Source organism: Microcaecilia unicolor, chromosome 3 (assembly GCF_901765095.1).
Source record: "Microcaecilia unicolor chromosome 3, aMicUni1.1, whole genome shotgun sequence".
Taxonomy (NCBI): Eukaryota; Metazoa; Chordata; class Amphibia; order Gymnophiona; family Siphonopidae; genus Microcaecilia; species Microcaecilia unicolor.
In genome coordinates, this window is record NC_044033.1 from 289,428,811 (window position 1) to 289,441,367 (window position 12,557).

At 44.3% G+C, this 12,557-nt stretch overlaps 1 protein-coding gene across 8 annotated transcripts in view; it reads right to left on the minus strand.

Moving 5' to 3' along the window:
• HDAC7 (histone deacetylase 7) overlaps positions 1-12,557 on the minus strand; it is a 964,197-nt gene that overhangs the window by 517,048 nt on the left and 434,592 nt on the right. For 6 of the 8 annotated variants that reach the window (XM_030198158.1, XM_030198156.1, XM_030198154.1 and 3 more), the window contains exon 1: positions 9,920-10,190. The exons of 1 other annotated variant lie outside the window; for it this stretch is intronic. In XM_030198158.1, coding sequence (XP_030054018.1) covers positions 9,920-10,043 — 124 coding nt within the window. In that variant the 5' untranslated portion in view covers positions 10,044-10,190. Of the gene's footprint in view, positions 1-9,919; positions 10,191-10,315; positions 10,655-12,557 lie in introns of those variants that run through there. One more of the 8 variants, XM_030198159.1, reaches the window with a different exon arrangement.

The following is a 12,557-nucleotide window of genomic DNA, read 5'->3' on the forward strand; positions in this document are numbered from 1 at the left end:
GTAGCAACTGTATCTTTAATTCCTGATAAACAATGGCTTTTTCGGCTATTCTTTAGGAACTGGGATAAATTATTCCTTGGCCTAAGAATAAATATGTTTCCTGATATTTTGAAAGAGACCCAGAAAAGGCGTAAACAATTTTTATTGTTAAAACCTGCCATTCTCCAACTTGGAGGAGTATTTTATTTAAGGTTTCCTTGTAAATGTATCATTCGATTTAATTCATTTAAATACGTTTTCATGGATCGTTCACATTTGTCATCTTTCATATCTTCTAAGAGAGCTGAAGGAGTTTAATTTAATATTTTCTGTCCTACACTAGGTGCTGATTAACCTCTGTTATTTACCTTTTGACTTTCCTGAATTTTGAAATCTTGGATCGATCTTATAATGGAGTTGAGTGTTATAACGTACCTATATTAAACTATTTTCTTTGAGTATTCTTGAAATGTAATAACACTTTCCGGATCAAGTGTATAACCTTGAGAAATGTTATAAAAAATTGTTATAAATAAAAATAAATAAATAAAAGAGGAGGAACACGGAGAGGAATACTGGATGAAACTGAAAGAAGCCAAGAGAGAGATACCTCTGGCGAAAGCGCAAGAACAAATTGTTAAAAATGTAAGTAGAGGTGACAAAAATTTCTTCAGGTATATTAGTGAAAGGAGGAAGACTAAAAAAGGGAAATGTGAGACTGAAAGATGCTGCGAACCACTATGTGGATAATGATGAAGAAAAAGCAAATTTGCTAAATAGATACTTTTGTTCTGTTTTCACAGAAGAAAATCCTGAAGGAGGACCGCGATTGATGGGCAAAAGTGCATATGAGAATGGAGTGGCTATAGCACTGTTCACGGAAGAGAGTGTGTATGAACTTAAAAATCTAAAGGTGGACAAAGCCATTGGACCGGACGGGATCCACCCCAGGATATTGAGGGAGCTCAGAGAGGTTCTGGGGGGGTCCTCTTAAAGATTTGTTTAATAAATCCTTGGAGACGGGAGAGGTTCTGTGGGATTGGAGAACAGCGGGTGTGGTCCCTCTTCACAAAAGTGGTGATAGGGAAGAAGCTGGAAACTACAGGCCGGTATGCCTCACTTCGGTTATTGGAAAAGTAATGGAAGCGATGCTGAAGGAAAGGATAGTGAATTTCCTGGAAGCCAATAAGTTACAAGATCCGAGACAACATGGTTTTACCAAAGGTAAATCGTGCCAAACGAATCTCATTGAATTCTTTGGCTAGGTGACCGGAGAATTGAATCATGGACGTGCTATTGACGTAATCTACTTAGATTTCAGCAAAGCTTTTGACACGGTTCCCCACAGGAGGCTCTTGAATAAACTTAACAGGCTGAAGATAGGACCCGAAGTGGTGAACTGGATTAGGAATTGGTTGATGGACAGACGCCAGAGGGTGGTGGTTAATGGAGTTCGCTCGGATGAGGAAAAGGTGAGTAGTGGAGTGCCTCAGGGATCAGTGCTGGGGCCGATTCTGTTCAATATATTTGTGAGTGACATTGCCGAAGGGTTAGAAGGTAAAGTTTGCCGATGATACTAAGATTTGTAACAGACTGGACACCCGGGAGGGAGTGGAAAACATGAAAAAGGATCTGAAAAGTTAGAAGAATGGTCTAAGGTTTGGCAATTAAAATTCAATGCGAAGAAATGCAAAGTGATGCACTTAGGGTGTAGAAATCCACGGGAGATGTATGTGTTAGGCGGTGAGAGTCTGATATGTACAGACGGGGAGAGGGATCTTGGGGTGATAGTATCTGAGGATCTGAAGGCGATGAAACAGTGTGACAAGGCGGTGACAGTAGCTAGAAGGTTGCTAGGCTGTATAGAGAGAGGTGTGACCAGCAGAAGAAAGGAGGTGTTGATGCCCCTGTAAGTCTTTGGTGAGGCCCCACTTGAAGTATTGTGTTCAGTTTTGTGTTCAGTTTTGGAGGCCGTATCTTGTTAAGGATGTAAAAAGAATTGAAGCGGTGCAAAGAAAAGCTACAAAAATGGTATGGGATTTGCGTTACAAGACATATGAGGAGAGACTTGCAGACCTGAACATGTATACCCTGGAGGAAAGGAGAAACAGGCGTGATATGATACAGACGTTCAAATATTTGAAAGGTATTAATCTGCAAACGAACCTTTTCCGGAGATGGGAAGGCGGTAGAACTAGAGTACATGAAATGAGATTGAAGGGGGGCAGACAAGAAAAATGTCAGGAATTATTTTTTCACGGAGAGAGTGGTGAATACTTGGAATGCCCTCCCGCGGGAGGTGGTGGAAATGAAAATGGTAACAGAATTCAAAAATGTGTGGGATAAACATAAAGGAATCCTGTTCAGAAGGAATGGATCCTCTGAAGCTTAGCGGAGATTGGGTGGCAGAGTCGGTGGTGGGAGGCAGGGCTAGTGCTGGGCAGACTTCTACAGTCTGTGGTGTGAAAATGGCAGATACAAATCAAGGTCAGGTATACACATAAAGTAGCACATATCAGTTTATCTTGTTGGGCAGACTGGATGGACCGTACAGGTCTTTCTCTGCCGTCATCTACTATGTTACTATATGTCCCTGTAAGAAAAGTTGACTATCAAAATGGCAACAGGTATTATAAAGAAGGACTCAACAATCAAAGTTCTTCAGAACAATAGTCAAAACTGGCCAAATAAACATGGGAAGGATTTTCAGCAGCCATAGTAACTGCATTAATTTAAAACTCTGGCTGTGGTGCTTCAATAAATATGTATAAATTCATCTTTCAGCTGATGAATATCACCTCTATAAGGTTAGTTTTGGGTGCCACGCTCGCTCTACACCTGCATATATGGCAGATTTTCATCCTGTCACTACCCATATACCCCAGGATTCTATATATGGTGCTGATATTTGGGCACCAACCCAAGATGTGCACCCAACTAAATTAGCTTACAATCCAATTAGTGCCACTAATCAGCACAAAATTTGGAACTGGATGCACATCTTGCTAAGTGCTACAACAATGTGCACCCAAATCCCATAGCCTGCAACCCAAAAGGAGGTGTGGCCATGGAGGGAGCATGGGCAGGTCAGGGGTATTCCTAAAATAGAACAGGCACCAGAATTTGAATATATATTTGTGTTGCTGTGTAAGTGAGAAATCTGGGACTGATGTCTTCCATACAGTTCATTGATATGGGGTAGGCAAATTCATACTAAACTTACAGCCAAACAATGAAATATTTAGGTGTAATTTCCTCAGCTGTGCATTTTAGTGTTCGGTGTGTCACATACATAAACGCTGTCAGGTGTGTCACACAGAAGAATTGATCTAAACCAGTGATACATGTCCTCCAGGGACCCCCCTACTGGCAAAAGGGAAAATCTGTATAAAATCAGCAGAACAAAACATGCAGGTCTTAAATCTCTGATAATAGCCCTTATGGTTGAAGAAGGCACACTGCAAGCATGACACCAGCAGCTGCAAGTGCGAGATATTTATGCCCTCCTCTCCTAGGTTTTTGCTCAGGTTCTTGCTGCATACATTTAAAAGAGGGAAAAGGGACACTTCTTGTTGGCCGGACTGTCCCTGGCACAGAGATGCAGGAAACGGAGGTCTTGCAATGCTCTGTGTAAACACAATTGCAGCGGCAGCCACTCGGTCCAATTTAAACTGCTTGTGTTTGTGCTACAGCTCAGGAAGGTGAGTCAGAGAGCAGAACTAGTGGTGGAAGGGAAAAATAATTTGTTTTCAGTTGCAAAAAAGGCAGCAGTCTGAGACAACACCGACAGGCTGAGCAGTCCCAGTTTTGCCCCATTGTATTTCTGGACCTGTAGCTCCTGCCTTTCCTAGAAAAACTGGCCCTACAAGCAGTGGTGTGCTGGAGCAGGCTCTCAAGGGCTCGCGAGAGCCGTTTGTTAAGTTTTTAAGAATTTTGGGAGCCGGTTGTTAAAGTAGGCCTCCCCATGGCTACTTTAACAACTGACTCCCAAAATGTGGGCTTGGGCCCCCTCCTGAATTCATTTTTACTTTGCTGGCAGTAATGCTGGCCCCACCAGCCAAGTAAATAGACTGCTGTTGCTGCTCCCTGCTCCTAGTTTCTGACTCTGAGCATCAGGCTGAGACTTTTCATGCAAGCGCAAGAAGGTTCCATCATGCTGCTCAGAGCCAGAAACAAGCAGCAAAGAATGGTGGCAGTCCATTTATTGGCTGGTGGGGCTCGGCAAAGGTATGCCTAGCATGCCCGCACAAGGGAGGGGAGAGAGAGGCATGTATTCCCCCCCCCCCCCCCAAAAAAAAAGAATTTCAGGGCCGGCTATTCCCGGAGAGAGAGCCCATTGTTAAAAATTTACCAGCACACCCCTGCCTACAAGTCCAGAGACGAAAAAGTGGCTCAGCCTGTCACAACTGACCAGAATCAGCTGGCCACCTTATCTGCAGAATAGGCAATGTGCAAGTAAACCTGCTAGGAGGGGCAGAAGGGAGGGTGGGCACCACCTTGTTTGGAATTTGTCAATTCAGGGCCCTCAACACAAAATCAGCTAGAAAATCAGTATTGAAAGAAAAAAAAATCCCAGCTTGCAGTTACCATAGTAAATTCTTAAAGCTGACATTCTCCATTGTGAATAGTGCAACATAACGTCAGGTGAAAAAGTGACCCTCTCCTCCCTCCCATCCCATGTTAGGACAGGTGAGGCTCTCTGAAAGAGCATCTTTATGGCTTCCCAGCACACCAAGACAGTGCCTGATCCTCCCATCCCCCTCTCTGTATGCACCTGTTCTCTATCTCATATTAAACCTAATTATAGGGCTGGGCAAAATCCACCAGCAACAAAGGGGAAAAAAAATAGATGAACGTTCCAAGAACAATCTTACAAGATTCAGGCAGGGCCAGTGCAAGGTATTTGTCGTCCCAGATAAACCTTCAGAGTCTTGCACTCTCTTAATTAGCTTCTACACTCCTAGCCACCCCCTCCATTTCCAACATTTTGATAATTAAAACTCGAGAACCATGGTTATCAGCACACGGTCACCCTCAGATCAATCCTATAAACATACTTGGACCTCATACTTTTAAATATTAGACTTTTGTGAACATATAAGAGCAATTTCCAAAAACCAATTACAAACGCAAATGGGCTATTTGAAAATTGCCCATTCTTCTTCCAAGTAAGGTACACACACCAATGATTCTTGCAGTTTGTGTGGCTGTCTAAACCTATTTTGTTTTGAAAACAGCTGCTCTTTGCTCCCTTTCCCCTGCCCCACCCCCAGCAGCTGCTGACCTAGGCACCTGCCTAGTTTGTCTAAAGGTTGCACCAGCCCTGGATTCAGGAAGACAGAAACCTGAATTGTACAGGTTAGCTGAACTTTTCCTGCAACCACAAAAGAAGTGCAGCACTAAGGAAATCTGTAGACTTTCAAAAGAAATAGAATACCCTTGGAAATTAGCAACAGAAAAAGCAAACTCACTGAACAAGTATGAAGCCAGATTAAAGGGCAGACAGCTTTCCAGCCGTTGCACTCTTTTGCATTGCTCAGTGCTTGATATAACAACTAGCTTTTAAATGTTCAAAAGCTTGACAGTGGAAGTCACCAGCTCCCTTAGACTAGGGCTCTCAAGCACAACACATCCTTATGTTATCAAGTACTGTAAGTGAGGCCTCTTGTGCTTGTCACCACTCACTCCTCAGACAAGAGGACCGGGAGGACACCTTGGCGCTACTTCCTATATCACAAGAGGCAACACAGTACCTACAAATGTGCATATTAACCAACATCTTTTAAACAAAAAAAATCAGAAAGTATTATAGAACTACAAAAAAAAACCCACTATCCTGCCTCCAGCAAAGCACAGTCCAACTGCCCTTCCCTTACTTATGGGAACACTCTCATCAATTATGAGAACAGGAAGGGTGGGATGCAGACATAAGCAAACTAGGCCCATGCCTAGGGGCCAAATATTTAAAAGGGGCTTCTCAGATCTGCTAACTGAATGGCTCCTAGGGCTTATTTCTGCCCTGGTGACTCAACTTCTGGCAGAACGAAGAGCTAGGAGGAGACCAGCACTAGTATGACTTGCAAGGTCTGTCTACTGTTCCCACTGCCTGTGCACTACCTCCAGAGGGCAGATCAGTGAGCAGCACTTGTTACCTGCTGCTTCTTCCACTGCTCATTTCCTCTGCAGTCAGAACCATATATCCCCCCCCCCCCCCCCCCCAATTCGTGGGAGTTCAAAAATGTATTTATAGTACAGTGCCTTTATTTGCCTAGGGCCCACCAAAGGGTTAATCCTGCCCTGAAACAGGTTCCTTTGAATTATAAGTTTACTATTTGTCAGGCTATCAGCCCTAACACTTTAGTGAGATGTGATCCTAATGTGTAAACTGCTTTGGCTGTGCCACAGAAAAATCATTAAATCCATTACCCTTTACCCTATAATGTCACCTGTAGTCTCCTTTCACATAAAGGCCACACGACATGCCTATCTGTTCCTACACTATTTAAACTAGGACTTCTCAATCCAGCCCTCAGGACAAACCAAGCCAATCAGGCTTTTAGGACCTACAATGAATATGCATGATGAGAGAAATTTGCATATAATATAGGTTAGAGTTTATTTGCATGCCTTATCTCCAACTGGTTTGTTAAACATTATTTCTACACATTTGAGTGTACTAAAACAGAAATCGCAACACCTTATACAAAATGACACTAAGCTAGGGGTTCCCAAACCTGTCCTGGGGGAACCCCAGCCAATCTGGTTTTCAGAAAATCTGCAATGAATATTCATGAGATAGATCTGCATACCAAGGAGGCAGTGTATGCAAATCAATCTTATGAATCGCCAGCACGTTAGCCAATGGAACAGTTCAATTAGCTGAACCCCCCTCTCTCCAGCACTGAATACCATTTGAATCCACCAGACTAGCATTTCTTGGAAGTGTTGGCAGTGTGCCTTGTTTCTGATACCAGACACAGTGACTCAATGTGATGTCACAACAGATAGAAGGCAATGACATCACAATTGAAAGTGATTTCTTCAGCCCAGGCAACACCCTGTTACACAGGAAGTAGAAACGCTATTGCTGATCTGCAGCAGAGAAAGAAGCATGTTGCTTATTCTTATCACCCAAGGCACTGTGTGCCGACTATATCCAGGAAGTACATCCGTACACCTGGAGTCAGTTGAACTCCACACCTTATCAGCACCACTCAATTGGTGAGTAACAAACATCGGCCCACCAGTGCTAATCATTGAACTCACAGCTCTAATTCTTCCTCCCCAACCCCGTGACCTTCTGCATTTCTGTTACATAGCAAAACAGTCTCAAAACACAGTAATGAAAGTACAGGAAATAGTACGTGTATGGTTTCAGATCTCTGCACAGTCTTCCAGAAATAGATACGTAGTGAGGTGCCCACCCCATTCCCTCTTACAGCATCTTAAAACAGATGTATTAAAGGCTAGTTTATAGGTCAGGCAGGTGTGCAAAAAGCCTTAGACTTGAGGCTCTGCTTTAACACCTAAGCTAGAGGAGAAATACCAGGGACTCCTCTTCTGCTGCCCTTATCATTGGCACCTAATGAACAAACTGGTCAAACAGGAACAGTCAATCAGCAAAATCCAACAACTACCGGTATGTGTTTTCCATCCGGTAGCCCCTGCTTAGCTTGTTCTGGCAGCAGCCGGCTTAGAAAAGTAGCCAAGTGCCCCCTGAAAATTTGTCCCAACACACCACACTGCAGGGCCGCTTTTTGTGCTGTCCGATTAAAAACCCGATGGACCGAAACTCAAAACCTAACACCAGCACTAGAGGTGATTAGCGCCAGACTAGCGCTGGCGTTAGTGAGCACAGAATGTTCAGAGGTCTCTAGCACAGGAGAAAGTGTGCGCGCCAAAGATTAACACGAATAGTATGCAAATGTAGTCAAACGGATGTTTATGAGATAATTTCCTATTCTCTCCCAAAGCTCAGAGAACAGCGCACAAAAGAAAGCCGCCCTTACCACTGAAAACCTAACACCAGCTTGAAGAACGCATTGGGGTGTTTGAAGAGAGGATTTCCCACAATTTTTTCTTTAAATGTTGCCAGTTTTTATTTAATTTGAAAGCAAAAAAGGCCGTGCAAGCCTCTAAGCACCAGTAGCGAGAGACGAATGTATGCGAGTCAGAACAAACCCTTAATTAAAGCACATATTGGCACCCATTTTCTGTGCTTAACTAAAAGCTTTTCAGATGAAAAAAATTATGAAAAGATAATATTTAAAGCGCAGAACGGTGCAGATGTGTTCTTTGCTTCCAGGTTTGCCTGGTGCATGTGTACAAGAGCTCCCCCTTGCTTTCAGTCAAACAGCACGCATATCATTTACATCTTTTTACAGTTTAAAATTGGGTAACTATTTTTCCATCAGTGCTCCTGCAGTATTGATCAGGCACTGTTCCAGGTAGCGCCGAATTCTGAGCATCAGCCCATGAATTAGCCGAGTTAAACATCTCTATCCCTCCACTGTCCATGGGATACTATAGGCAGCACTAGCCTATTACAGGAGGGCCACAGTGAGCTCAGAAAGACAGTGCTATCACCTGAGCCCAGTCAGACAATCCAAATCAGTCCTAGTTTTCTTACACCTATCCCACTGCATTACAGGATTTTTCCTTTTTTCTTTCAAATGGAAAACTACAAAAGACAGAAAATGCGCTGGAATGCTATTTAACAAAACAGGTTAGATTCAACTTGGTCTGACAGTCGTCTGGTGACAACTCTAAATAACATCAACTAAAACTGGGCATCAAATAATTATTTTATAGTCCCACAAAGGAAATCCTAGGCTCACAAAACCCACAGTATGGAAGGCGTCCAACTATGAATAGAAGCCTCAATAACTCACCTCTGATTCCCTGATTAATAAATGCCCAAACTTACTTGGAATTCTAGTGTATTCTCAAGGAAAGGGGCAACTAAAAAAAAATCCCCCTTCTGGGACCCCAGCACCTTATTGATGAACCCAAATTAACAGAGAGAACCTGGAACAACTGGCTTCCCACTAACCTACTTATAGCTGGGAAACAGTATCTAATCAGCTATCAAAACCAGAGAACAGTGTGTCTGCACTACCAGATGGAGGAGGATGAAGAGAAAGGCAATAGGAAGGTTTAAGATGTAGATACTGACTTCTAGGATAACTTTCCCCTTCTTGGAAAGAAAAGTTTTGTGACTTTTGCTAGCAGCTTTCCTGAAAACCCTCGGATCAACCGAGCACAGTAATAACCAGAATGTCCATGGGATCTCATTCACTGCTCTCAGGGGAAGAGGCGGCTTCCATCTCTGGGATCGGAGCCCACTGCTCTGCTGTTTGAGCAGCATGGCAACTTCCGACATTCATTGACAGTAAACAGCTCTGCCACTGAGGGCTAGTGCAAGACAGAGGCATAACTACACCACAAACCCCACTCCAGGGCTGACAGAAGCTGCCATTGTTAAATCTTTTGTTGGCAATTAGACTTTTCAGATGCTGTACTCAGCCTCTAGACACAAGCACATATAGTTATCACGACTTATGTTCAATGCTACTAGAAAACTACCGACAGCAGAACGGATTGGGCCATCAGCATCCTATGAAGTTTTCACCCACAAGCACCAACAAAGCAGCTGTTGAGGAGGAGGGGCAGAGGATTGGCCCCTCAAACGCTGAATTGCTACACCTTCCCCCATTACCATATGACTTCCTTACTCTTTGCCAACCCTCCCCCAATGTAAACAAACTAGTACTCCCCGAGGAGGCTGATTTGTATGATCCCCAAAACAAAACATTTCCCGCGGTCCCCAATTACACTGCGTTTTCTTTACGCCTTTATTATAAACATTTTGCATCTGACTTTGGTAACGTGTCGCGCCTGTGAAGCCGGTACCTCCCACCCGAGCATCCCCCGTACTGACCTGGGCTGCAGGAGCGCTGTCCCCCGGCCGGGCTCACGCCCTCTGAGCTCCCTCGGCTTCCATCTGTGGAGAAAGAAGACTCCGATTCGTAAATTGTCCTTAACATCTGCTGTAATCCCGGCATGGGCTTCCCGGCACACGCAGCTCCCGAGCGGCCGCCGGCAGCAGGCTCATGCTCCCGGGACCGAGCGGAAGGAAGGAGGCGCGGGCTGTCTATCTGCACTGCAGGGCCCGATGCGAGGAGAGGAGGAGCAGGAGGTCCCGCCGCCCAGATCTCACTTCACTGACTACTACCCCCCCCAGCCCCGGGCTCCGACAGAAATAGATCTGGAGGGGAGGAGCACACTCAAAATAACTCCTGGGCCTGAAGGCGGCTCCGAGCTCTCTGCTACTCACTTCCAGGCACAGTCCCGACCGTAGCGGCAGCACAAACTCAGCAAACGACTGCGCGCACACAGTCAGAGAGACTTCACCAACAAACGAGCAGGCAGAGGGAAACATACACACCGAGAGAAAGACTTTACACACGTACACTCACTCACATCACAGGCAAAGTGAAACACTCATAGTGAGAGAGAGACTTCACCCACACAAACATTCACAGGCTGAGGGAGACACACAACAGCGATAGAGACTTCACACACACAAAGAGAGGGAGTCAGGGAGAGACACGCAGTCGTCAGTGGCAGAGGGAGACACACAGCATAGAGACTTCAGTTCACCCACACAAGAGGCAGAGGGAGACACAGCGAGGAGAGAGAGACATCTCACACACACAAAGACACAGGCAGAGCAGAGGGAGACATACACAGGGAAAGAGACTTAACACACATAAGTATTCACAAGCAGAGGGAGACACACACAAACATTCACGGAGATTTCACACACACAGAAACAGGCAGAGGGAGATTTCACACACGCACAAACATACACAGGCAGAGGGAGACACACAGCGAGAGAGAGAGAGACTTCACACACACACAAACAGCCCCAGGCAGAGAGAGAGACATACACAGCGAAAGAGAGAATTCACACACACAAACATTCAAGAGCAAAGGGAGACATAGACAGCGAGAGAGAGTCCTTACATATACTAACATACACACAAACACAGGCAGAGGGAAACGTACATAGTGAGAGAGAGACTACATACACGTATGAAAACTCACGGGCATACACAGCGAAAGAGACTTCACACACACAAATACTCACGAGGGATACACAGAGGAATAAAGCAAAAGAGTGACACAACAGAAAGAGAGAGACCTCACACACACACACACACACAGTGAAAGAGTGACACTGAGAGAGATTCATACAAATACACATACTCAGAGGGAGACGCACAACTGCAAAGCAAAAGACTGACACACAGCCACAAAAAACTTTGTCATAGATATTCAAAAGTTGGGAATGAAGGGAGAGGTGCTATTACTGGGAGATTTCAACCTGCCAGCTGCAGGTTGCAAGAATGATTAGTAGTAGAAATTTGCAGAATCAGAAAGAAATGAGAGATTGTGAATGCTTTACAAAGTGCACCGCTGAGACAAATGGTGACAGAACCCATGACGGGAGGGGAGGGGCAATGCTGGATCTTGTGCTTACAAATGGAGATAGTGTGTCCAGTGTCTGGGTGGTGCCCACCTAGCTAAAAGTGGAATCTGGACACACTTTGCTCAAAATCCTGGATTTTAAGAATGCTGACTTTGTTAAAATGGGGGAGCACCTGAAGAAAAAGCTGATGGGGTGGAGGGACATCATCAGAGCGGTGGAGAATATATGGTTCATACTGAAAGCTATAAAATTAGCAACAGGTCTTTAGATAAGGACGGTAAACAAGAAAAAGGAAACCGATATGGTTCACCAAACAAGTCGCTGACGAAAGGCAGAAGAGGTGGTGTTCATGAAATTCAAAGGAACACAAGAAGACAGAAGATATTACAAGATAAAACTAAAAGTGAAGAGAGAAATACAGCTGGCAAAGGCTCTAGCGGAAGAACAAACGGCTAAAAATTTAACGAATGGTGGAAGACTTTTTTCCAGGTATATTAGTGAATGGAGGAAGGCTAGAAATGGAATTGTAAGACTGAAAGATGCTGAACTGCTATGTGGAGAGTGATAAGGAAAAAGCAGATGTGCTTAACAAATACTTCTTTCTTCACCAAAGAAAATGCTAGAGTAGGGCCTTGAGTAACTGATAAAGGTATATATGAAAATGAAGTTGATATTGCAGTATTTACAGAAGAAAGCATCTATGAACAACTTGAAAAACTGAAAGTGGACAAAGCCATGAGGACAGATGGGAGGGATCCATCCCAGAATCTTGAGGGAGCTCAGAGAGGTTCTGGCGGGCCCTCTTAAAAATTTGTTTAATAAGTTCTTTGAGACAGATAAAATTCCGTGGGACGAGAAGAGCGGATGTGGTCCCTCTTCACAAAAGTAGAGACAGAGAAGTGGAAAACTATAGACCAGTAAACCTTACTTAAGTGGTTGGAAAGGTAATGGAGGCCCTGCTCAAGGAAAGGATAGTGAGTTTCCTGGAATCCAACAGGTTACAAGATCCAAGGCAACATGCTTTCACCACAGGAAAATTATGCCAAATTAATCTGATTGATTTCTTTGACTGGGTGATGAGAAT